The sequence below is a fragment of the Osmerus mordax genome, chromosome 28 (genome assembly GCF_038355195.1).
Source record: "Osmerus mordax isolate fOsmMor3 chromosome 28, fOsmMor3.pri, whole genome shotgun sequence".
Lineage (NCBI taxonomy): Eukaryota > Metazoa > Chordata > Actinopteri > Osmeriformes > Osmeridae > Osmerus > Osmerus mordax.
In genome coordinates this window covers 3,425,137-3,450,289 of record NC_090077.1, presented here as the reverse complement: position 1 = coordinate 3,450,289, position 25,153 = coordinate 3,425,137, and the positions used below count along the sequence as shown (strand labels likewise).

General features: G+C 49.3%; 1 protein-coding gene across 1 annotated transcript in view; it reads left to right on the top strand.

Annotated features, from left to right (window-relative positions):
- Positions 1-23,879, top strand: part of adgrd2 (adhesion G protein-coupled receptor D2) — a 26,639-nt gene extending 2,760 nt beyond the window's left edge. Inside the window, exons 3-26 of the mRNA XM_067230949.1 lie at positions 4,931-5,052; positions 11,492-11,737; positions 11,863-12,504; positions 13,474-13,596; positions 14,047-14,141; positions 14,311-14,610; positions 15,409-15,520; positions 15,821-15,955; positions 16,376-16,490; positions 16,765-16,870; positions 16,966-17,021; positions 17,118-17,244; positions 17,454-17,557; positions 17,678-17,780; positions 18,066-18,219; positions 18,549-18,682; positions 18,874-18,989; positions 19,929-20,049; positions 21,119-21,160; positions 21,258-21,311; positions 21,515-21,668; positions 21,908-21,966; positions 22,111-22,141; positions 22,720-23,879. Coding sequence (XP_067087050.1) covers positions 4,931-5,052; positions 11,492-11,737; positions 11,863-12,504; positions 13,474-13,596; positions 14,047-14,141; positions 14,311-14,610; positions 15,409-15,520; positions 15,821-15,955; positions 16,376-16,490; positions 16,765-16,870; positions 16,966-17,021; positions 17,118-17,244; positions 17,454-17,557; positions 17,678-17,780; positions 18,066-18,219; positions 18,549-18,682; positions 18,874-18,989; positions 19,929-20,049; positions 21,119-21,160; positions 21,258-21,311; positions 21,515-21,668; positions 21,908-21,966; positions 22,111-22,141; positions 22,720-22,727 — 3,259 coding nt within the window. The 3' untranslated portion in view covers positions 22,728-23,879. The remainder of the gene's footprint in view (positions 1-4,930; positions 5,053-11,491; positions 11,738-11,862; positions 12,505-13,473; positions 13,597-14,046; positions 14,142-14,310; positions 14,611-15,408; positions 15,521-15,820; positions 15,956-16,375; positions 16,491-16,764; positions 16,871-16,965; positions 17,022-17,117; positions 17,245-17,453; positions 17,558-17,677; positions 17,781-18,065; positions 18,220-18,548; positions 18,683-18,873; positions 18,990-19,928; positions 20,050-21,118; positions 21,161-21,257; positions 21,312-21,514; positions 21,669-21,907; positions 21,967-22,110; positions 22,142-22,719) is intronic.
- Positions 23,880-25,153: the final 1,274 nt, after the last annotated feature.

Sequence of the window (25,153 nt, the reverse complement as noted above, 5' to 3'; positions counted from 1 at the left end):
GTGACAGTGACGAGGGGAACGAGAGGAGAGAGAGAGAGAGAGGAAGGGAATAGGAACAGACTGCCTTATTTGAATCATTTAAGCAAGACCCAATTATGGCTGGGAATGGTGTAGAGGAAACGGCCCATTTTAGAGGCAACACAAATCAATGAGCACGGTGATGGTGATGTGTTTGACAGGAAGGCCTGTTAGTGGGTACGATCGCGCTGCAGGATCATCACACACACTGGAGCCAATGCATTACCACCAGGAGGGGGAAATGAAAACAAAGAACTGTGGGGAAGGCTTGCGGACTAACTCTGGCAAGATGGAAAGCTGGCTGGCAGGCTGACTGACTGACTGACTTGCAGGCTGGCTGGTTTATTGACTGACTGTCTACTACCTGACTGTCTTTTTCTGACAGATTGACTAACTGGATGGCTGGCAGGTTAGCTAGCTTGCTGGCTGGTCGACTTGCTGGCCGGCTGACTGACTGGTTGTCTGGCTGGCTGGCTGGTTAATGCTCTGGACCATCTGTGTTATGGTCTTTTGGAGACTGTGAGTACAGCCCTGCAATTCGGCGATGGCATAAAAGAAAAAGAGTGTTCGATGTATTTTTTTAATTGACAAAAACTCAGTGCTGCATAACAAGATAATGAACAAAGACCCTCAAAGTCGACCGAAACGTGTTAGTCAGCGGATGTCTTGGCTTGGCTGTGAATGAGCTGGAGCAGCTTGGGTACAGTAGGATGGAAGCCCATCTGTAGTGTCTGGGATATCATATCTCTGGAGGTTTGACTGAGCCCTCCTCCCCTGGGCAGTGTTCAGCATCAGTGTGTTCTCTCTCTCTCTCTCTCTCTCTCTCTCTCTCTCTCTCTCTCTCTCTCTCTCTCTCTCTCTCTCTCTCTCTCTCTCTCTCTCTCTCTCTCTCTCTCTCTCTTTCCTTCTCTCTTTTTCTGTCTTTCCATCTCTTTCATGCCGGACTCCTTTTCTTCCTCTCTTTCTGTCTCTCCTTCTCTCCTCCCTCTCTCTCTTTCCCCCTCTCTGCCCTTCTCTCTCTCTCTCTCTCTCTCTCTCTCTCTCTCTCTCTCTCTCTCTCTCTCTCTTTCCTTCTCTCTTTTTCTGTCTTTCCATCTCTTTCATGCCGGACTCCTTTTCTTCCTCTCTTTCTGTCTCTCCCTTCTCTCCTCCTCTCTCTCTTTCCCCCTCTCTGCCCTTCTCTCTCTCTCTCTCGCTCTCTCTGTCTATCTTCCTCGTCCTCTCTCCCTCTCTCTTTCTCCGCCTAAGAAAGCCATCTGGCCGTGGTGTGCCACAGAGCCTGGCTGGCTGGCTAGTGACTGGACCCAGCACAGGCCATGTAAAACACATCTCACAGCATCGGCCAGGGACCTCATTGATCCCCCCCCCCCCCCCCCCCCAACAGAAGATTTTACATTTGGTACATCCCTCATTTGCACTTGTACAGACAAGCTGTGTGGGGCGGGGAGGATCATGAATAAAATTATCATATCAAAATCCTGGAGCAGGGATGGACCGTGCGGTGAAATGATGCGTTTCTGTAACTGTGTTGGCCTTCATCTCTCAGGGAGGACGCTGGGGATTGAGAAGCAACTCTGAGAACTTGTCAGTGAATTAAAGAAGTTCTGGACTGTGGACTTCTGCCGGGGAAATCAGAGGAGTTCCTAGACTTTAGACCAACCGCCTGGAAACCAACTCCCCCCGCTGCCCCCCCCGCTGCCCCCCCCCCCTACACACACTTCAATCTCTCCTTCTCTTTCTCATGTTTCTCCTCTTCCCCTCTGCTCAGCCCTGTCCTCTCAGCTCCAGTGATCACCAGACCCGGAGACTCCGGGATGAATCCTGCCAGAAACTGTCAAGCAGCCATTGGCGAGGCTGCAGTCTGAACTTGTACCTGCTGTTTCCCACTGTGACGGGGCAAGGCTTCCAACTCTGAGTTAAATGTAATCGAGGAGAAAGGGTTCCACCGGGTTAACCTCTCTATCCCACAACCACGGCCGGCCTCCCCCATCTCTACACCACCGGCCCCTCTGTGGAGGATTCTGGCTGGCCATTGGAGCCTCCACTAGGCCCTCCCCTCATCTATCAGTGACACTACTGGCTGACAGAGCACTTATTCACGTTCACTCATGAATATTCAATTTACTCCTCTGCTTCAAGGGTACAAAAGATATATCTATACACAGGAGAGAAGACTTCCCCCTCTCTCTTCCTCTCTCTCTCTCTCTCTCTCTCTCTTTCTCTCTCTCTTTCCCTTCCTTCCTCGCTCTTCCTCTCCTCTCTCTCTCTCTCTCCTCTGCCTGGGCTCGCACAACCAAAACACAGGCAGCCAGCGCGGGGCCTTAATTTCATGCACACGTTTCATTAGAGGTGTCGACCAGGAGACATTTTTTCCCTGACACGTCGAGCGAGTCGACACAATCCTGCACCGTTTGCTCGAAAAGGAAAAAATCCCATTTGTCCTTTGTCAGCACAAACACTTTAATGTGAGGCCCCTCACTCCTGAGCAAGCAGCGGCTCTCCTCAGAAGCCCTGGGAGACACAGGAAGCGCACGTGGGTCCTTCCTCTCCCCTCCCCCCCCCCTCCCCTCCCCTCCTCGTCAGCAGCTCTCCTCCTCCTCGGTGCGCACCCCCCCCCCCCCCCCCCATGTTTTATCAATCACGGCCATCATGCATAAGTCAAAAGGCGAGGAGAGCTGGTGCGCGGACGGTCAAGGTGTGTGTGCGTTTCCGTAGTAACGCGCGCGTGTCCGCCGCGCAGTCCACAACCACACCTTACTGTGATATACAGTACGCATCCAGGTTATATTGGGATGTCTATTATGTTTTTCTATCCGATGTTCTCCGGCAGAATGATGATGCAGCCAGACTCGGTCTCCCCTCGGGGATTCACGTGGGGTGCTTTTCCTGCCGTGTGCATTGTGTGTGGCAGTGCAGCAGGCAACAGCCGGCGAGCAGTCAAGCGCTGCAGCTATGACGGTACCTCATAAACCTCAGTCACAGCACACTACGCAGACAAGCCCTCTGACAGACCGCCCTGACCCGGCACATACCCTGAACAGCCCCCCCCCCTTTCTCCTCATCAGACAACCACCCCAAGACCCAGGTTCACCAACGACCACACACACAGACACACACGTCACTCTCGCAGCCCGTCAACCACAGCCAATCACCCGCCTCGGCTACACTCCTACACGCTGAGTGACAGGTGGCGCTCGTCAGCTGTCATGTGATCCTGTTTCCTCCTCAGCCTGTGGCTAGCAACACTGCACTCCCCCCCAAAGCAGCCACCGTACCCCGGGCCGGCGCCCCGAGAGGCCTCGCTTGGTGCCACCAGGGCCATTCCCAACCCCGGGCCTCTCCCATGCACAGTGTACACAGTAATGAGGGGTAGTTGTTTGCCATTACAACAAACTTGTGGTGGTGTGCAGAAACCCAGCGCTCCGAAGCCTCTCACGCGGGCGCGCTGCTCTCCAGGTGTGATGAGGAGCTTAATTAGCTGTTTGTGCCTGGCTGCTGCGGATTGCATAATGCAATGGCGCCGGGGCAATGAGCGGGCTAAGTGCAGACCTCTGTTCTCGTAATTGCCCAGCTGTTTGCCGGTGTAATTGCTTCCCTCCTCGTTGGTCTCGGGCGGCCCGTGACTGCAGGTGACACAGCCAGCGCAGGTAAAGGGGGAGGGGGGGGGGCCTGTCTCTCCTGTGATCAGCACGGGCACAGACGAACAGCAGTGACGGAGACGTCTCCACGCCGCGACTCATCATCATCGACTCGCCTGGCCGTGTAATGAGCCGGCGCCGACGATCACCGGGGCCTTACGCAACAGCATCACCCAGTGGGCGTGATGGGGATCGCAAGCGGGATTTGGAAGCTTTGAAGGAAACACATGGCCCGCTGTAGGAATACAGATATTTTGGTTTTAAGAAAAGCTCTCGCAAGGTACGATTATCTATTGTCAACAATGTGACTATAGTGGGGATTTTTATTCGACAGCGGTTCACCCATGGATGTCTCGTGGTTTAATCCTTTAGCAGTCCCCTAAATTCAGGATGTGCCTGCATCTGCCACATGGTGTCAGTGTGCTCCCACACGCCGCTTTCAACCGCCAGCTCTGATCACAAGTGTTCACCTCACTGATACACTATTCAGAAATCCTGTTAACTCTTTTAATCTTGTCTATACTTTTTGAAATGTGGGTACATGACCCCTAAATTGTAGCACCACTTTGCTATTGTAAGTGACATGATTCTCCCAGGAAAATCCAGTCTATCGAACAAACCATTTCCTTTCATCGTGCTTTGCCTTCAGACTTCACATTCAAATCGTTTTCATTTGGAGTGTTAGAGGGAGGATTCTTAGCTCGACTACCGGTACAACCACAGGTGTGATGAGAGAAGAGCTGGGGGGGTTTCTTTGCGTACTCGAAGGTCAGGGATCGGATGTTTTGACGTCCGTTGGTCTTCAGAGATATATCTGCTTCTTCTTTCCATTGTCTTTCATTGTTCTTCATTTCAACGGCAAAGTTCTAAATCACTGCACAGTTGCGAGGAAACGTCTGTACGAGGCGACGTCGGGCGCTTTGTGCCACGCGTCAATATCTGCCGTATGAATCGAGCGAACCTGTTTGCTTTCCCAAGGCCGAATCAGAAAGGGACAAAGGTAAGAGTGCTGCCTCTGACTTACGATTGTCTCTTTGCCTGATGTGTATGGCACGCGTTGTCTATGGAGGGTTGGAAAAGGGAGAGGACTCGCGGCGGGCGAGGGGTTTTTTCGGCGAGAGCATGAGAGGGGTGAGTCAGGTCACAGCCCTGCCACGGCTCGGTGTGAGGATTCAGCTGATGTAGCTCTTGTCCCTCCTCCTCTTCCTCTCTCTCGCTCTCTCTGTATCTGTAGCTCTCCCTTTCTCTTTGTGTCATCCTAAACTCCCCTACAGCATTTATGTGGCTGCTTTAAAAGACGGTCTCCACGGCGACCGTGTGACACCAGCCCCCTCCACTCCTACCCCTCCACCCCCACCCTCCTGCCCCTCCTCCGCCAGTGACCTGGTCCCCAGCGGTGGCCCTGATGGATGGACAGCAGGGTGGTCGTAAAGCCTATCTGCAGTGGCCAGATGAGGCCAGGCAAACATGCCCCCCGATGACCAGCCAGCCAGGAATGTTTGTTTACGAGGGAACATTCCGCCATTTTCTGACCGCAGATTTACAGACATGTACCCCCTGGCCCTTTAGTAACAATACAATAATAGATTCGCAATTTCTTGGCTGGTTTAAAAGTTTTATTTACTATGCGTATTTAAGGTGGTCACATTTTTGTCGTGACACATTCTTCGGTATATTATTTATTGTTCGATAACGTTTACTTTACACCAGGAATGCCTTGACACCGGAATGACCTGAGGTAGCATTCAACCAACATGACCTATTCATATTATACAATTTAGCCTATACCACAGTTATTAATAATCGAACACTGAGCAGCACGGTACAGGTTAACATGCAACACCCCTCTATCTCCTTGCATGGCAGCTTTCTGTCTAAGAAGCCAAAGAAGACAAAGACTTGGTGGTGCGAGTATCCCAGGATGCACGGCTCCAGTGGGCTGTTGCTTCTGGGAAAAGTGTTCATCCTCTCCCACATGTAGGTCACGGGCCTTTGTCTCCCGTGATGGTGAGCCTGCAGAGTGTTTGACGTTTCCATGCCTTCCTTAGAACCCCCCAGGTTGCCATGGAAATGCACTGGGTAGCAGTGTGCTGCAAAGTTACAGTGGAGGGAAGAGAGAGAGAGAGAGAGAGAGAGAGAGAGAGAGAGAGAGAGAGAGAGAGAGAGAGAGAGAGAGAGAGAGAGAGAGAGAGAGGGGGGGGGGGGGGTGGACATCCTTTGTGCATTTCTCAGCCCTAATTGCCAAATCTGTTGATTAAAAGATGTTGACTGCTTTTACTGCTGGCATTTGTTGACACCGGCCAAAAGAGGAAGTGGTTGCCCAACACGCTTGTTCCACCAGAAGACAATCAGTCGGGCGTTATTCTCGTAAATGACAGTGACTGAAAGCATGGATTTCCAAGTGAATGCGGTCTTAGAGTTCTTGTTTTTTTTTTTTATGAAAGTGAACTCGCTGTTGTCGCATCTTTCTGGTCCCGCCATTGTCTCCCAGTCTGGCTCTGCTCCGAGACTCAAGTGGGTCCAAGTGTTGACTGGGGAAACACAGCTGAGAGAAGAGATGTGACCCAGGCTTCAGAGCATGCAGTCGTTTGCTTAGCAAGGGCACGGCCAATAGCATGCATGGCCCTCTTTGAGCACTCTGTATTCAGCAGCTCTGCAGACCTACTAACAAACACGCTCACTTTTGTCACCACTTCTGCATATGTGAATGCGTTTCACAGATCTCACTGCCCCCCCCCCCCCCCCCCCCCCCCCCCCAAACCAAAAACATTTCAGTCATCCACTGCCGATGAAATGAGTAAGTATTCAGCGAATACGGCATAGAAATGTATTATCTGCGATGGCAAGAGTATTCAAAGAGCTAAATGCTTCTGCTAAACGGTAAGATTGTGAGACCAGAGCTGGGACTGAGTGAAAGAAGGTCAGAGCCAACTGTAGATGTGCCCAGAGTCTTTACCATCAGCATGTTGAACACTGGGCTTTTATCCTTGCTCTCTGCTCCAGCTCTGTCTCTGTTGCTCCGGGCAGCACACTGAAATGTCCCTGTGCCTCCTCCAACTTTGTGTTGAGCCGCACTTTGCTTTTATGACTCTGTAATTCATGGCATTGTGTGGTTAAACATACCCAAGCACCAAGGAAGTCTCTGCCTCTATTGAACACACACACACCTATACACACACACACACACACACACACACACACCTATACACACACACACACACACACACACCTATACACACACACACACACACACCTATACACACACACACACACACACACCTATACACACACACACACACACCTATACACACACACACACACACCTATACACACACACACACACACCTATACACACACACACACACACACACACAGCACTCTGGTTAAACAAGACTGCCTGTTACACACTTCCTGTCTGCTCAAACTCGCCCGACATGGCTAGCCATGGAACATTCTTCCACAACCCCCTCTTTTAGCATTCTCCAAACATCCTAGCTGTCCTGTTTTACAAACGGCTGGAACAAATTTGATGAGGGAGAAGATTGATTGAACTTCATTGTGAGAGATTCATGAGCGCCGTCGATTCTTTGTTAATGAACAGCCCGTGTGTGTGTGTGTGTGTGTGGTCTTTAAAAAATGGCTTCCTGTGTCTGTGGCGTGCGGAGAATAGGAGCGGGATTGGTCGGATTGGAGACCCTGGGCGAGGGTGGTCTCGAGAGCCTGGATGCGTTCAGCACACACGACTCTCCCAGGCCCCGTCACTAGCCTCACAGCATGTTCCAGGAACGCAGGAAAACTCACACTGTACCGCCACGTCACAAACATCCTCCATTTCCCCCAAACGGCCATGCAGTCACACACCCCAGGGCGCTCTTAACGCGGGGAGGAAATATCGTCTCCCGTAGCCTGCCAACGAATCTCCGCCACAGCTCCTTACTGTATCCACGTTTGCTGCCAGTCCCAGGTTATAAAGAACAGGTGGTGGATTTAATGCGGTGCTCACGTTTTACATCCCGCCTCTAATGTGCTTTACTGCGGTGAGGCAGCGACGTGGCATGTTGGCATTGTCCCTCTCCGTTTCCAGATGACCCCCAGCCTGGAACCAGACTCAGACCACCTGATGCTTCTCTCATTATTACCGAGGGAAGATTTAGCCTCTTCATAACGACGCTGGGGATTGATGGTCAGTAGTGGTAAAACCCCCACACGGTCTCTGATACATAGAGGAGTGTTGACCACGCCGAGGTGTGGCCCCTGTGATCACTGTGGGTGGGACGGCAGGGGGTACGATTCTAACGCTCCCTATGTTTATTGGTCATAACTGTAGGAAATGCAGCAAATGCATACAGGAAGACATGCTCACATGGTCAAATTCAAGTCTATACTAGCAGCAGTTATACAGCGTAGGGAGAGCGGTGAGGAGAAAAGGGAAGAGGAGTAAAAGGGACCCGCCCTTCGCCCCTCCACAACTTAGCCCTCTCGTCCAAATATGGTTACTTCTGGCTCCAAAAACCCAAGATGGCAACCAGGAAGTGCAAAAACCGAGGCTTCAAAACGGCCTTACACAAACCAATGGGTGACGTCACAATGACTTCCATTCTTTATATACAGTCTATGAGTCCAGCTCAGCAAGCAGCAAGGATGCCTGTCCAATTCGATAAACCAAGGACTGCCATCTCACTCACAAATCACAAGACAATGATACAATTAATTACATTATCTCAAGGCAATGTATGGCTCAAGACTATGGCAATATATTGTTCACTGAAAATCACCCAAGCAGAAAACACACCAGTAATTCTGAAATGTGACTGACTGTTGATACAACAATGCCATCACACAACACACAACACTTGAGTGCAAGTAGCAAAATAACTGTCACTAAGTGAGCATGGCAACGCAAAGACAACATACTGCACTTGACAAACTAAAGTTTACACAGGCCTATAGCAGCATCACACAATAATTATGCAATACACATGTTATGCAAACGGAATATAAAATAAACTACATGATATGCACATGTAGTACATGATCTGGTCACACAATCACAACAGATTCGCTATATTAGTCTACTCAAATCACAGCATAATAGCTCTTACTTTTGAAGTTCTTCATTCTTGTCTTTTTCTTTGCAAAGTCGCAGATCAAGTTCAGCTCCCTCATCAGCTTGGACTCGATAGCCATCAAGGACAGTGCAGAAAGACTCTTATGACCCACAGTTGTCCTGAGTTAGCTCGACATGCTTCGCTTCGTTTCTAACTTTTTTGAAAAGCTACTTAATAGCGGATTTTTATTATTTCACACTTTTTTTTCTTTTCTTTTTCCTTTAATTTCTTTGTCTTTGCAGTCCCGCTGGGATTTTGGTCACTACCGCTGTCCAATTTCTGCGAACACTAACGTTACATGAACATGAACATTTCATTGGCGATGCAACGTATCTAACCATGGATCAGTTACAAAATAATTCCACTGTTTTAATCTCAACTCTTTCTCAGAAAAACTGATCTTGAATCAGTACGATGTAAAGCACCTGCTCTATGCCCACCCATCTTTATCATCAGCCAATACAGTGCATTGCGGCCTGTTCCCAATCATTGCCTGTCCAGTCATTAAACTGTATACAACAGAAAATCACGATACTTTTTTACTTGTTTTTGTAAACAACTTTTATTTTATTCTGATTGGATAATTATCAAGATCGAGGGCCAAGCAAGCCTTGTGTAGACTGTTTCTATGTAGCCAAAAATAATGATAATTCATGGATCATGGAGGGACCCCCTATGCCCAAGGGCCCTGGGCAGGTGCCCAGAATGCCCATATGGTAGATCCAGCCTTGGTCGAGAGAGTTGTGAGTCTCCCAGCATGTTGGTTTGTGCCCAGGGGAATACTAATAGTCAGCTTTGTCCTCCAGATCAGTGTACTCTGGGCATTAGTGATGTCATGGCTTTTATGCAGAAGTCTAACACTCAAGAGCACGTGTGTGTCTGCTCTGGTATAATCGCCACCCAGGAACAGGAAACAGACCAAATCCATTTATTTTATATAGATGTTGTTCCAACAACATGTGGCAATGTCCCTGTACTGGATCTGCAGGAAACCGTGGCCATTTTGTCCCTTCCAAGCCCAAACAAACACATGATATTTACATTATCTAAAGTAATGACCCTTCATTAACCGTAAAGCACAGTCAAATCGCTGACATAAATGAACCCGGGCTACGCTATAGAAAGCATAAATAAGACCTGGTGGTAAAAATGCCTGCCACCCTGTTGCTCTTGATGAAGTCTCTGTGCCAAGCGGTTGACACTGCTTGCGTAAGTAGGGTTCTGTTAAAAATGGCCCCATTTGCATGACAAAGCGCGCTACTGATTGAGGGTCCAGTGGAGGGGGGTCTGGGGGAGGCTGGAGGCTGGAGGCAGACAGAGGGCTACTGGACTGAAACACAGTTATCTCAAACCCCTGGCTGCCGACGCCTGTGTGGTCTCACAGAAGCTCCTTGGGACAGGTGCCTGGGCATCTGGACATGCTGGACACTGGTGTGGAGCAGGCGATGAGGGGACTGGACCAGGCACTGGGCATACCCCTCACTGAGAGCTTGGAGCTGGGGTCAGTCTGAGACCAGCAGCCTTGTCGCAGCCCGCTGAGAGCTTGAGTCAACACCGATTGTTTTTCGATAAATCAACGGTAGGCGTTTATCCCTGAACTAGTTTTAAATCATTTGTTCTATAGAAATTGGAGGAGAAAGACAGTTTTTAGCAGTGTAACCATGCTCTAAGACAGAACAATGTCATTAGAAATACAAAGGAAAAAAAAACATGTTTTTTACCATGTACTCGTTTCTATGCCTGTCAACTTTTAAGGCGTTTTTTATTGTTAAATCGAGTTGGTTTACAGTAGAAGCTAGCTATTTATATTGAGCCGAAAGCCTTGCAAGGTTTCATACAGATCGCTGCAGACCTCAACGATGCCCTACAGGCCAGTAAACCCTTTTCTTCCAGCTGTGGGCCACTCAGACAGCGAGATGACTGGAGCTCTGCTGGTCGCTGTGCTGCTCTGCTGCTGTGTGGTAATGCCTGCTCATTTCTGTCCCGTTATTGTCGACATCCAACCAAAGTATAAAATAGATATATTTATATTAAATATCGATTATCGAGTATATATATGATCAATGATCCCATTAGATCATGTAACATGCTGTTTTATATTTACTGCGGGTTTGGGATACAGTATTTGAAGAATATGGACAGTATTTGAAGGATGTGTACAGTATTTGAAGGATGTGTACACTATTTGAAGGATATGGACAGTATTTGAAGGATGTGTACAGTATTTGAAGGATATGGACAGTATTTGAAGGATGTGTACAGTATTTGAAGGATATGGACAGTATTTGAAGGATGTGTACAGTATTTGAAGGATGTGTACAGTATTTGAAGGATATGGACAGTATTTGAAGGATGTGTACAGTATTTGAAGGATATGGACAGTATTTGAAGGATGTGTACAGTATTTGAAGGATGTGGACAGTATTTGAAGGATGTGGACAGTATTTGAAGGATGTGTACAGTATTTGCAGACAGGTTAAACAGTGTAGCTGTCTCCTACTACAGGTGCAGGGTGCGTGTGAGCCGACCCAGTCCGAGCCAGACAGAGCAGGGAGGGCCACAGAGGGTGAGACCTGCCAATCACTTCCCACCACGACCCACAAACGTTATTTCTTTTCACAGTTGGCAGATTTTTTTTCTCCCTCAGTGAGGAAATTAAAAGGGGTCCTGTCCTTCAAAGTGCTACCGTGACAACGAAGGCATATTTGTGTTGTCCTTCTGCCACAGACAGCGACGGTTCCCGCCTGCTCCTCCACACCTCAGACTGGGTGTATGAGCTGGTCAACATGTCCCTGGCCTTCCCCGAGGCCAGCAGACACTGCAGGGCCTCGTTCAGCTCTCTCACCACCCTGGGCCAACCCCAGGATGAGGCTGGGGTTCTGGAGCTGCAGAGTCAGGCCGGCCTGCAAGGCTCCGTGTGGGTCCAAGACCCCCACAGAGCGGAGCCCAGGCCCATGACCGTGGCCAAGCACTGTGAGTGGACCCTCTTTTCATGTTCATCGCTTGACTCTCCATCGATTCGCCTTGAAGTAATACCCCCCTCCCCCCCCCTGGCGATTGACATTTCCCCCCTTACCCTGCCCTCTCTCCATCTGTAGATAAGCAGTTTCCCGCCCTGAGCTTCCCCCGGGAGTCCCAGGAGGGCTTCGCCCGGGTCAACGTCACCTTCCCCTCCCTCCCGGCGCTGAGCGTGTGCGTGCGCGTGCAGTGGGACCCCCAGTGGAAGGAGGTGTCCACCATCTTCTCGTACGCCGCGCCCGTCTTCGTCAACGAGTTCCAGCTGCGCGGCCGCGTCAACGAGACAGGGCGCATCCTGCTGGCGGCGATCGTCCACGGCAAGCACAGCTCCTACCGGGCCTCCTTCGCCAACGACGGCGCCTGGCATCACGTGTGCGTGGGCTGGCGGCGCCGCGGGGGCGTGCGGGCGATCTACGTGGACGGGGAGAGAGGGGATGGGGAGTTGGGGAGGGACACGCCCAGGGACACGCCCAGGGATATCCACGGCGACGGGATCCTCATTCTGGGGCAGGACCAGGACTCCTTCGGGGGGAATCTGACCGAGCCGTTTGTGGGGAATATCACGGACCTGAACGTTTGGAGTGCGATGCTGGAGGGGAGGACGTTCAGGGCCCTCAGCAACTGCGCCGCCAAGAGGCAGGACGTCCTGTTCGGCTGGAGCTTGGAGAGGGTGAACCGCCATGCTGTGGTCAGAGAGGTGTCCGCCACGCTGTTTTGTCCAGGTAAGAGTGCCTTTTTATTCCCAAAACACTGAGTCTGTCCAGTGCACATCATGTCAGGCATGTTGCTTCATCTGCCCCCTTGTGGTCATTTATTGCCACTCCAGCTCTTGTGAATTCCAATGTATCAATTCTGTCAAAATCATTGGTCTGATGATTCTTTTGAAGAATAAGTGACTTGCCCAATAGTGATTTGTTGTTAGATGTAGTAGACCAACAGAGCTATAGTGTTGTAACAGGTGAAAAAAACGGTGTATTTCTCATTTTCTGAGAATTTTTACAAACCCTCACACTTGTATCAAATGTATCTTTATGTGTGACACCATTTTGCTCTACCATTGAGATTTAAGCCTAAACATATTGATAGCCTTAACCCCCTGAGTAAAATCGCTAATAAACCTGCTTCTCCCTAAATCTGTTTTTTTTTCAGTCCCTGCCAACTTCTTTGTATAATTATTCTGGATGATCTCACTCCAAAGAGACCGTTTAGCCCAGGCGTAGTATGGTTGAATACATGCAGTCTGAGATAGAGGAAGGATTTTAGCATGGTTGGCTGGCCCAGGGCCATGGAAAGGGCAAGTAGGGGGGGGGAGTTCCTACAAGTCTGGGGAACGTGTTCCAGTGGGGACTGCAAACAACAGCAGTCAGTGCGTTCACTATCTTTTTATGTCATTCTGTTAACTGAGCAGTATTATGAACCTAAATGGCTTTGTTTAGTTTTTCATATATTACAAATGTGGTATGCAAAATATCTAAGTAGAGTCCATGTTGTGTGCATATTAGATCTGTGCAATGTCAATTATTTAGTCTGGTTAGTAGTTTTGTCTGATATAAAACATTGTCCTTCACATCAGTCATGTTTTGTCTGTCTGTGGTTTGTGTGTGTGTGTGCGGGGGGTGTCTGTGTGCGTGTGTGTGTGTGTGCGGGGGGTGTGTGTGCGTGTGTGTGTGTGCGTGCATGCATGCGTGCAGCGGTCCACAGACAGGAGGAGCAGGACTGCAGAACCCTGGAGAGCAGGGCAGCTCAACAGCGCCCTCTGTATGGCCGTGCAGACTGCTCCACCCCACTGCTCTTCACCTGCAGGACCAGCGCAGGTGAGCCGCCACGACACGCAGGCCCAAACGTCTCCCCCGACACCAGTGCACTCCCACACATAGACTTAAATACAGCAGACACAGCAAACCTGCTCTTTAAAGATGGTGTCCCCATTCATTTCTATGGAAAGTGCTCAGTGGCGCAGTGAGGCAAGCGAGAGCACGAAACAGGGCCATCTTTCCAGTTCCGGCTCGTCCGGTCTTGCGCAGGTACCTAATCGGAAATGCAATGCCACCAACATCCACTGGGGGCGTTGCCTCCTGCCGAGAGTGGGGGTCTGATCCCACAGCTAACTGACGTCACGGTCAAACGCACAAACGGTTCAGAGAAGTCGAACATTAGATGAATGTATAAAAGGAGACGACTTTCTAATGATGGCATTGGTCCCTTTAGAAATGCGTTTTAGAGAAAGCCTTTGGCGGTTTGAAAGAAAACTCTTTGTGTTTCAGAGAGCTATCAAAAGAGGAGGGAATTAAGGGCAAGTCAGAGTGCTCATCCCAGCTCTTTTATGAAGCATCTCAAGCAGTTGTCTAATGACACTCAGGTACAGTAAAAACTTCAGGGTTATCGGGGTTAAAAAACATATTTTCAAGACATATTTTGCTTCATTCCTCTGCTCTGTGTTATGGCGAGTGTATGTTCTTATTCCAATGTGTGTGTGTATGTGTGTATATGTGTGTGTCTGTATATGTGTGTGTGTCCAGGGCATAGAGGTCCTTCTGGGGGAACCAGTGGGTCAGGTGAGCTGGGGTCATGTGTCCAACCTGCTTGATGTCTCCTGCCAAGTCCTGGAGGAGAGCAGGGAGGAGCTGCAGCCTGGAGACATGCTGGCCTTGGTCCAGCTGCTGTCCCAGGCTGCAGACCTGCCCGCGGAGCCCGACCCTGAGCTGGACACACCGTCGGAGGGCAACAGGAGCCAGCCCAGTGCTTGGGAGCTGAGCGAGTACTTCATCACTCTGGCTGACAGGATCATCAGTCAGGACAACGCACCCAAGTGGCAGGCCATCAGACAGGTGCCACTCGCTCAGTCAGACTGGGACAGAAACAAACGACAGCCTGTTACTGTTTTAATGACAATGTCTGTCCACCAGAGGGCACTCTGTTGTCATAGAAGCCCTTATTCATGCGAAGTCACGGCATCCGCTGCTATGAAATGGTAGAAATGAACTTTCGGAGTTTGATCATGAGAAATCTTTAAAGATAGAAAACAGATCCAATTTATATTGTGGTGACATGGCTATGTTATTAATGTTTTATAGGTTGAGCACTTTGCAGAACTACAGTACATTGGCTGGTGCAGTAAATCCTATAAATGCTACTGATGAAACACGTTTAATGGTCCTGTAATGGCAGACAGTTAAGAGCTCCTCTGAAGCCCTAATGTACAAACACACCGCATTGTGTGTTGAGCGTTCTCGATGTATTCTCGAGATGGCTTCATGAGAAGCGACGGTTTTCGTTCGAGCAGCGAGCAGCGCTCTCCTCCCCCACCCACCCACCACACACCCTCCCTCCCTCCCCACCCCCCCCCCCCCCCCGGCCTCTCCACCTTCCAAGGCCACAGCAGCCCAGACTGAATGTATTACAACAGCACTCTGAGACATTGTGTGCACCATCCAACGCTGCCTCTCTCTCCCTTTCTCCTCGCCTCTCTCTCTCTCCTCGACTCCCTCGCCCTCTCTCCACCATCTCTCGCTCTCTCTCTCTCTCTCTCTCTCTATCTCTCCCTCGTTCTCTCTTTCAATCTGCTCGCCTGGGTTCTCTCTCTCTTTCTCTCTCTCTTCGACCGCGGGCCCTGCCCCGCACTCCAGGTGGTCAGTGGTCCAATGGCCGTGGTCAAGAGCATCGACCGCATGGCGAGCGTCTTCAGCGCCCGCCTGATGGCGGAGACGGAGCGCCTCGTCATTCACAGCCCCAACATTAGTGAGTCACTCACCTCGCCGCTCACAAGCCTCTCCAACCACTAAGAGGCTCGGCTCTGAATGAGCAGAGGAACTTCACCGCACAAAGCAATATCGAACCGCATACTGGAGAGGGCCTGTGTTCTCTTACTCTGCAGTCAGAGCAACATGTAACCATGCATTTACACCGCTTAATGAATCGGATGCATCCATTTTCGATTATCTGTCTGTTTTTATTTTGCACCAGACATCTCCGACAACCTCCTTGATAGTTTTTATTGACGGAGAACTGTGCGGTTGTGTCCCTTTTTGTATTTATCAGAGTTGGAGGTCCAGCAACACAACTTGGACCAAGAATCCGCCGGGTCCAAGTTCTGCGGCCCCGAGACGGACAACAAGACCAACCTGGACTGCATCTCCATCCCGTTCCAGAACATGCGAAACCTCCATGACAACGGTAGTCCGTGCCCATGTTCTTCCAAGCTCCTCATTCTATCTCCTTTTGTGTTTTGTTTTTTTCCCTTTTGTGTATTTTTATATCTCGTCTTTTGTGAAATCCATACATTCCTTACACAGTAAACACTTATGGGTTTTTCAGTTTGACATTCCGCACAAAGCTTCGATCAGGCATACTCCAAGAGTACCATGCACTCTTCGGCTTTCAGTCCCAAGGACTCCTTCTGAAATGAAAGTCAGCATGTTTTTGTTGCTTCAGGAGATAGTTTTGTCTTCACATGCTTTACGAAGTTTGTGCTGTACAGTATTTTGACAAAGGAAACTCATTCATATCCTAGTAAACCTCCAGTATTCAAACTTTCACATTCTATTTTTAAGATGTTCTTCAATAATCTTATCTTTGTGCCGTGTCGATGATCAGGCTTTCACCAGGTCACACTGGTGAACACATGGTATGGCTCGTTGCGTCCTCTATTCAACCCAGAAGAAAACTTCACCAACATCATGTTCCCGACAGTCACAGATGGCAGCCAGAGGTATGTCATCACAGGACTGCCTGTCAAGCAGCCTTTCATCACACAGCGAGCCATGCTTACAAAGGAAGAGAAGGAAAACGCTTTGAAACGTTTTTTGAATTTCAGCGTCTTCTTAACACACACCTGCTGACGTTCCAACTTGTGTGCGTGCGTGGTTGTGTGTGCGTCTCCGTGCGTGTGCCTGCTTGTGCGTGTGTGTGTCTGTGTATGTTTGTATGTGCGCGTGTGATTGAATGTGTGTTTCTTTGTGTGTGTGTGTGTGCGTGTGTGTCAGGTACCTTGGTACCATCCTGGGCTCATCAGTCCTTTCCACCTCAGTGCTGGCCGACGGCCAGCCGCTCAGCATGGCAGTACGCTTCCAGCTGCAACACAGAACGCTGGTGAGGCCCATCAGAGACACTCCTGCTCTGTTCCCACTCTGCCCTGTGACACAGGCTCAGTCGGTATCCATAACAAACGAACTGTTCCCCTCCAGAGTCCGGCAGGAATCATCCATGATCCAGTGTGTGCATTCTGGGACTTTGAGCTCATGTGAGTACGTCTCCAGGGTGTTTGGCACAACAGTTGGAACAGCTGGATTTCGGTGGCGGTGTCATCTCTGTGTCTTTGCCTCTGTTCCTCACCCAGGCCAGAGGCTGGGGGCTGGTGGTCCACCAGGGGCTGTGAGGTGGTGTCCAAACAGCACGGCTCCACTGTGTGCACCTGCAACCACACCACCAACTTCGCCCTGCTTCTGCAGGTGTACGAGACTCAGGTAACAGCCCGCGCGAGCCACTCTCCGTCCGACTCGATTTCGACCCCTCCGTGGTGGGCATTCGTCTGCATGTTTGTACAAATGTGCTTGTGTCCATGTGTGTGTGTGTGTGTGTGCTTGTCTGCGCGCGGCCGTGTGTTGGTGTGAGCGCACGTTGTGTACGTGTGTGCGCGCGTGCCTGCGTTGGTGTGTGTGTGTGTGTGTATCAGAGGAGCCCAGGGGAGGAGAAGACCCTCCAGCTGCTGACGTTCGTGGGCTGCGGCGTGTCTCTGTGTGGCCTCCTCTTCACCTTCATCCTCTTCGTCGCTGTGGGGTGAGCGCCTCATCGCAGACACCTCGCACGCAGAAGCGTTCCACTACATCCTGTCGCTCTGCGTCCCAGGTAACCCTGTCTCCCTGTCTTCCCGTCTCCCTCCGTGTCCTGCGTGCGTAGGGTCCCAAAGTCGGACCGCACCACCGTGCATAAGAACCTGATCGTGGCTCTGGGGGCAGCACAGCTTCTGCTCATGTTCAGCGACTGGGCTTCAGCCAATGAGGTGAGACTCGGACCAGTAGTTACATCTCAGACCATGACTCACTCAACCCCAACGGACGTTATCGGTCATGGAGTCTACGTACACTGTGTGTACGTCCATGACAGTTATTGGTTCGGGACTAAAGATTCCCTAGTCTCGAGCACGAAACTCTGTTCATCATAGGATGTCTATGCGTGTTCAGGGTTCAACAGGTCCGCATGTACCCCATGTTCACTTACTTGTCGTAAGTGTCCATGGGGTTTGCTGGTCACGCCCTGCCCTGCGTGGGCCCTGTGTGTCCACTAGGTGGCGTGCCTGTTGGTGACGGCGTTGCTTCACCTCTTCTTCATGGCTGCCTTCTCCTGGATGCTGGTGGAGGGGCTGCTGCTGTGGAGCAAGGTGGTGTCGGTCAACATCAGTGAGGACCGCCGCATGAAGCTCTACTACGTCATTGGCTGGGGTGAGAACAACCGCTCTCTCTCTCCTCTCTCCTCTCTCTCTGTCTCTCTCTCCTCTTTCTCTCTCTGTCATCACCCTTGAGTCCCGCGTGTCTTGTAAACCGCCAACTGCTGAACACGTAAACATGCACAGGTGGAAAGCCTAATATTCTAGGTGTCTCATACATCCTGTTCAGACAAAATAGTGAGCGTCCAATGGAAAGTCCGGGGGGGTCTGTGCCACCACATCAATGTAAACCCCTTTTCACCGACAACATTGCTCCATCAATATGCGTTAACCTGCCCGGCTGAATTTTACACAATTGATTGATTCATGTTCTTGCTGTTCCAGGCCTTCCTGTTGTCATTGTTGGTGTGACCTTGGCGGTTTCCCTGGACAAGTATAAGGCAGACAATCACTGCTGGCTTAACGCAGAGAATGATATGATTTGGGCGTTTGTAGGGCCTGTTATCTGTATCCTGGCTGTACGTATAAAACATTACATTATATTGTTCAGTATCATAATACATTAGCATTGTATAGTGTACTATTGTAGCTCTATTCTTCCTGTGTGGAAGAGTGTGTGTGTATAAATGTCTACTAAGCTTGATTCGATACAGCATATAGCATGAGTAAGGTTGTTCTTCACAGGGTTGTGTGTGTGTTGTATGCCCAGGTCAACACTGTGGTGCTTTGTCGGGTTGTCATGGTGACAGTGTCCAGCGCTCGTCGTCGTGCAAAGATGCTCACCCCCAGTTCGGCATCTAAAATGCACACATTTGACCTGACCTGGTGAGACTCCTGTTTTTCTTCTCTCCTTCTTTTGTCGCTTTATCTTTTTCTCTCTCCCTGTCTCTCTCTGGCTCTCTCTCTCTCCCTTTCTCTCTCTCTTTCTCTCTCTCTCCCCCTTTCTCTCTCTCTCTCTCCCTTTCTGTCTGTCTGTCTGTCTCTCTCTCTCTCTCTCTTTCTTTGTATAATATGTAATTGCAGTTTGCAAGACATTGGTGAAGGTGGGGGAGTCACACACAAGTCTCCTAGTGGGAGTTAAACAGGGCTTATCAAATAAGTACCAAAGACGAGACTGTGTCTGTGTGTGGGTGTGTGTGTATGCATGTTTGTGTGCGTGTGTGTGTGTGTGTGTGTGTGCACGTGTCCAGGTGTGTGCTCTGCCAAACAATAAATACTCACACAAAGTTCTCCATGTCTGTGAGATAGACAAGGTGTTCTTTCTTAGGATGTCTGCCTCTATTCTGTTTCATAGAAAGTGTGAAGGACTAGCTTTGTCAAAATGTCTCTTTACAAAGCATGGAGACAGAAGGTAAACAATGTTTAAAATGATGGTTCAAGCAGGAAATGAAAGAGCAGAGTTGCTCACTTTGTCCTTGTAGACCTACAGTTCAGAAGAAAAACCTTTTTAAGCTTTCAACAAAGATAACCTTTGATGCCTGTCCTCACCAGAATGATAATGCCTGAATGAGCCCTAGATCATTGAAAGTTTTCTGGACGGTTTTAGGAATCAGTCATTTGACTGATTCACCCCAACAATTGAACGTCCAAACTTTCCTCTTGGAACAATCATCTAATCTTCCAATCGAATAAACAAATCATTTTCTTCTAATCTACATTTGTATTTCAAGTGTCCTTCTAGCTCTCTTTACACTACACAGTTTGTTTGTGTGGAAGAGTATTTGCGTGTGTGTTGACGCTGTACTGGCGGTGTTGGTGGCGTAGGGCTGTGACGCGTCCGGTTCTGATCCTGCTGCCGGTGTTGGGTCTGACCTGGCTGTGTGGGGTCCTGGTGCACCTGTCCATGGTGGTGGCCTACGCCTTCATCGTCCTCAACGCCTTCCAGGTCAGCACAGCCACGCCCCCACGGGCCCCAGTCACTGTGGGGGGGACGGGGACGCCATCTCGAGCCGTCTTATTGGCTGTTAGGAGGTTACAGTCAGGAAGTGGGACGAGAAACAGGAACCTACAAAGTTATGGCGACGGGGGAAGTAGGGGAACACAAAGAGAGAGATAGGAGGAAGGAGAGGATGGTGGGAGAACGAGGGGAGCTTTATGGACGGGGCGGATGTGGGGTGGGTGAGGCCGGCCCTAGGTGAAGCTGGAGGAGAGGTGTGTGTGGGAGAGGGTGGACGGCTAGCTGGCTAGCTGGGCCTTTGAAGCCCAGGTCATGGCAGGGCTCCAGGGTGCTGAGGGCCGCCTCTTCCCCAGATGCACCTCCACCTCCCTTCCTATCACACCCCTGATAAGGACGCTAAATCAGCCCTGTGTGCTGGGGACTTCCCCTCTCTCTCTCTCTCTCTCTCTCTCCCTCTCTTTCTCTCTTTGTCTTTGTTATTCTCTCTCTCTCTCTCTCCCCCTCTCCCTCTCCCTCTCCCTCTCTCTCTCTTTGTCTCTCTGTCTCTCGCTCTTCTTTCTGTTTTTCTAGCTTTATCTCTTTCTCTCTCACCACTTCTCCTTTCCTGTCTCTCTCTCCCTCCCCCTCTCTCTCCCTCTCTCCCTCTCTCTCTCTCTCTCCCTCTTTCTCTCTCTCCCTCTACTTCCCTCTCTATCTCTCGTATCCCGTCCCTTTAATTAATCTGAATGAGCTAGCCCCTGGGTGACCCCTGGAGAGCTGCTAGTTAATTTAGATTTACTGTGAGCGTCCAGGAGAGTGGAGATAAAGCCACGGTAGGAGTCATCCTCCTGTAGGGAGGACACCAGCTCAGACCCAGCCGGTGAAAACACAGAGAGAGTGAGAGGGGCCAGTGTTCTCACCTTGCAAGCTTCACACACACAGGAAACGGCATCCATGCAGGAAATGTCAACACGCTGTCTGGATGTCTGGGTCCCGTCCGTGGTAACAGGGGGTTGCTGATGCATTGTGGGTACAGCGCGGCTGCGTAATCGGAGTTGTTGTTTTGCTTTTTCCATAGGGCCTGTACATCTTCCTGGTGTACGCGGTTTATAACAGCGAAGTAAGTTGTTGGTTTTGATGTGTGATATTAATGTGAAAAGTATCGTTTCTGTGACTTTGCATAGATAAGTGGGGATTTAACCGGTTGTTTATTGAAGGTGCGGAATGCCATAAAAAGGATCAAAGAGAAGCGAAAAGCCCTGTCTTTCACGGTGAGCCAAAAGCTACAGCTATCACCGTGTTTCGGATCACATTAATTTGGGTGAAGACATTTCTAAATCCTAGAGAGCATGCCTTAACTACTCCATATTTCCTGAAGTGTACCCTCGCAGTTCACTCATCAATGTTTAGCTACCTCGCTCCCGGTAATACTCTAGTAAGTCTCTATCCTAACGTTAATCCTCCTGTTTTTCAGAATTGTTCCCAGCCAATCAGCTTCCTGCCCTCACAACGGACCCCTGTCATGTCCTGGGCCCACAGCCCGCCCCCTCCTTCCAGCCCTGAGACCAGCGACACCTCAGGTCCCGCCAGCTTCACCTCCACCTCCACCTCCCTGGTCATCAAAAACGGTAGGGCTGGTGAGCTGGGGCTGGGGTGAGGGGAGAGCAGGCCTGGAAGTAGGCCTGTGGCAGGAGACTGGGGCGTAGGGCTGGGGCTAGGGCTACAGGCAGGTGTTGGGGCTGAGGGGAGCACTAGGGTACGGGTGGGACGGTGGCACGGTGTCAAAAGGATGTCTTATTAGAGCACTATCAGAGCACTGTATCGGGCGAGTGACGACCTTGCTTGCATTGGGTCTTTTTGATTTCAGAGAGCTACAGGACTGAAAGCTTTGTGAGTTTCTCTTTCAAGCCAGCATCAGCAAACCAGGTAAGTTTTGTGGGATTCATCAGCAAATTAACATTAAAGGCTATTGGCTTCAATGTTGAAGGCTGTCAGAAATTATTGTATGGTAGTTTGGCGTGAATCCATATAAATTATTATGTTCTGTTCGGTTCCTGTCTGTTTCACCAGGTGGTTCAACTGACAGCATTCAAGCCTTCAGGTAATCATAACATCATCTAACCATGATATGTAAATAAACAAGCTTTCCTTTATCCATGCTTTTACAGACTGTTAATTAATATTTGGGAAAAATTCATCTAAAATGGTTGATATTTATTAAAGGACTGTAACTGTGCCTGCTTAAGAAGTTTATAAAAGACTTCCATGAACCCTCTAAGGAAGCTGCCATTGTCTGTCTGATGTCTTCAGTGGGAACAGGGCAGATGGTGATGTCAGCTTGAGTGGACTTTTAATCACCCCAAATAACAGAAAGGGACGTTTATAATGGACTCCCTAAATGTTTTTTTCTTTTGTGTCAAACACCTGATGGCTAGTGTTTGAGTGGCTCTTAGGGTCCAGTTTTGTGAGTCAACATAACAAAAAAACCTCTTGATTAGACAGACCCAGCCCAGCTAGATATTCAGACAACTGGCCATCATCTACTAAAACACCTGCTCCCCCCCACACACACACACGCACACACAGACACACACACACGCAGACTCACACAAGCAGACTCATGCAGCCACACCTGTCACAACAGGCTTACTCAGAGCGGTTTTTTCCTCTCGTTTGCAGGCTGCTGATCCACTGGGCTACAGTGATGAGATTTGACCGGTACGCAACAGACAGGAAACACACATCCACACAAAGTATGTGCAACGACTCCAACACAACACCTGGAAACGAACTCGAGAACACACAAAAGCACACTCTCAACCACTCGAAACATCAACCTTTCTCTTCTTGCATGCACACAGACATTTGAATACTTGTACAGTACTGTTTGACGACACACTCTCTGGAAGATGTGTGTGAAGCAGGAAGTAGGTTGGAGAAGGATGACTGCCTCCCACTGCTCCTCCCCCTCTCCCATTCCCAGGGTCTGAAGTCAGCTGCTGTTTGGGAAGGCCCTGTTCCAGTTCGCCAATGTGCGACTCCTGTTCCCAGTTGTGGTATCATGAGAGGCTAGACGACGGTGCGGGGTGTAGGGCTGTGCGTCACAACCGGACAGAGCAGGCAAAAGTGTGTTCAAGCAAAGAAACCGGTTTATTCACCAATAAAAAACGTAGTTCAGGAAGCAAAACATAAATTACTTTGAAGCAAAACAAAGGCTTCGTAAAGTTCCTCCTCGCATTGGATCCTACCAATGGTATCCTCCAATCAAAGTTCCTCTGGCATCGAACTCTGTTTGTGCCAGGTACGCTCTTCCTTTTGTCCTCTTTCCCTCCCCCACCTGAGCTCCCGTCTCCAATCAGAGGACTGAGGCATTTGCACCTGTCGGCGTGGTGCATTCTGGGAGGCGTAGTTCTCCCGTCAGCCATCTTGTGGCATGGTAGCCACTCAAAGAGAGAAACATACCGCCCCTCTACCACACGTCCTCTCGTTATGCCACACAGTGTGCAGACTTGGTTCACTTGGTCAGTGTGGGTCACATCACCTCTTGGGCACTGCGTTAATTCTGTGTCCGTGTGTGTTTTGTTTAGAATCTTATACGTAACTGTAATTATCTTATAGCTCATCGTAAGCCTTAACCTATCGGTTCGGAGGTTCTATTACTGTAAGATACGACCAGACAACAGGATTGTGTTGTCAGTATAAGATCATGGATAGTATTGTGTTATGTTCATATACAGTGTTAGGATAGAGAGACATTTTCATCTTCTTGATGACTATAGATGTAAACTGATCCATGTTCACGTCGTGTTGCTTTCAAAGATACAGTGCAGGGCCCCTAGCCTGGTATTCACCTATCACAGAGTCTGCTGCGGAAGCCTTGCTGAGCTTGGCACATGCCCCCTACCTCTCCCACCCCCCACCCCCCACCCTGTTCCGCTAACCGTCTGCAGTGACTAATTCCTCAGCGCGGTTTTGGCAGTAGCTTCATGTGGGAACTGTGTGCTCTATCTCCAATGGGGTTTATTTGGTCCCTTTATGATGATGTAGGCATGTGAATTCATGGTCATAAACGTATATGCTGTATATGTAGTGGGGCCGTTGTTGTTGTTTATGCGTTGTTTGTGTGATAAGGATTGCTTTCTCCAAAGCCTTTGTGTGATCAGTTCTTGTGTTGATGTTGTGGTTACCTTTTGCATTTGTCCTGTTGAGATATTCAGTTAAAACATGTTATCTCCCATTGTTATGATTTTCAGAACTGGAATCCAAATACTCCCTGAGTATGACCATACTGTAATGTGGTTTGCAGTACTGTTGCTTGTTGAAGTTATTCTACATCACGAGAAGTGATGGCCCGAAACAAATGATCGACACATGTTTATTTCATGGGCATTTATTGGCTTGATGCTATTACAATAAAATATATGTAAAGAAAAAACAAATGTTTCTTCAATTTGTCTGCATTGAAAAGAGGAGTGTTCAGAAAGAGTATCAGAGCATCACCACAGGAGGTTGAGACTTTTGCAACATCACAAAGACGACCACAACTGGAAACTCATGAGGAAACAAATGTAATTGAAGAGAAACTTATTCGACATCCAGAGACCCCATTTTACAATAAAAGCATTTTTGACCCAAACATAAAACAAAAAAAGCCTGTGTTTGTGTACGTTCCCGTCAGTTTCATTATATAAATACACTGTACAGAGTCACAGAGGTTACTTCTCTCTATACAAAAAAACGAAACACAATGGAAATATTCACAGGTTCACAGGCCAGTTATACAGTTTTTAAGGCATGTGTAATGATTGTCTACAACACATTTAAACAGCCAACTGCCACATAAAAGGAATAGACATTCGATTCACAATAGACTCCATTCACAGTGTGTCTGTGACTGAATCAATGTACTCTAAATCCCATCGATAAAAGGATGCCTGTCTATCCTGTTTGCTTCAGCTCTTTATTGACCAGCGTCTTTACAGCATTTTCAAGAATGATCGAGTCCACTCCTTTCTAATATGGTCCCGTAAATTGTATTTTACAAGCTCACTGGTACCTTCCATATTACTTAGAAAAAAGAATAGATTCTGTCTAATGCTTGTCCTCCCTCCAG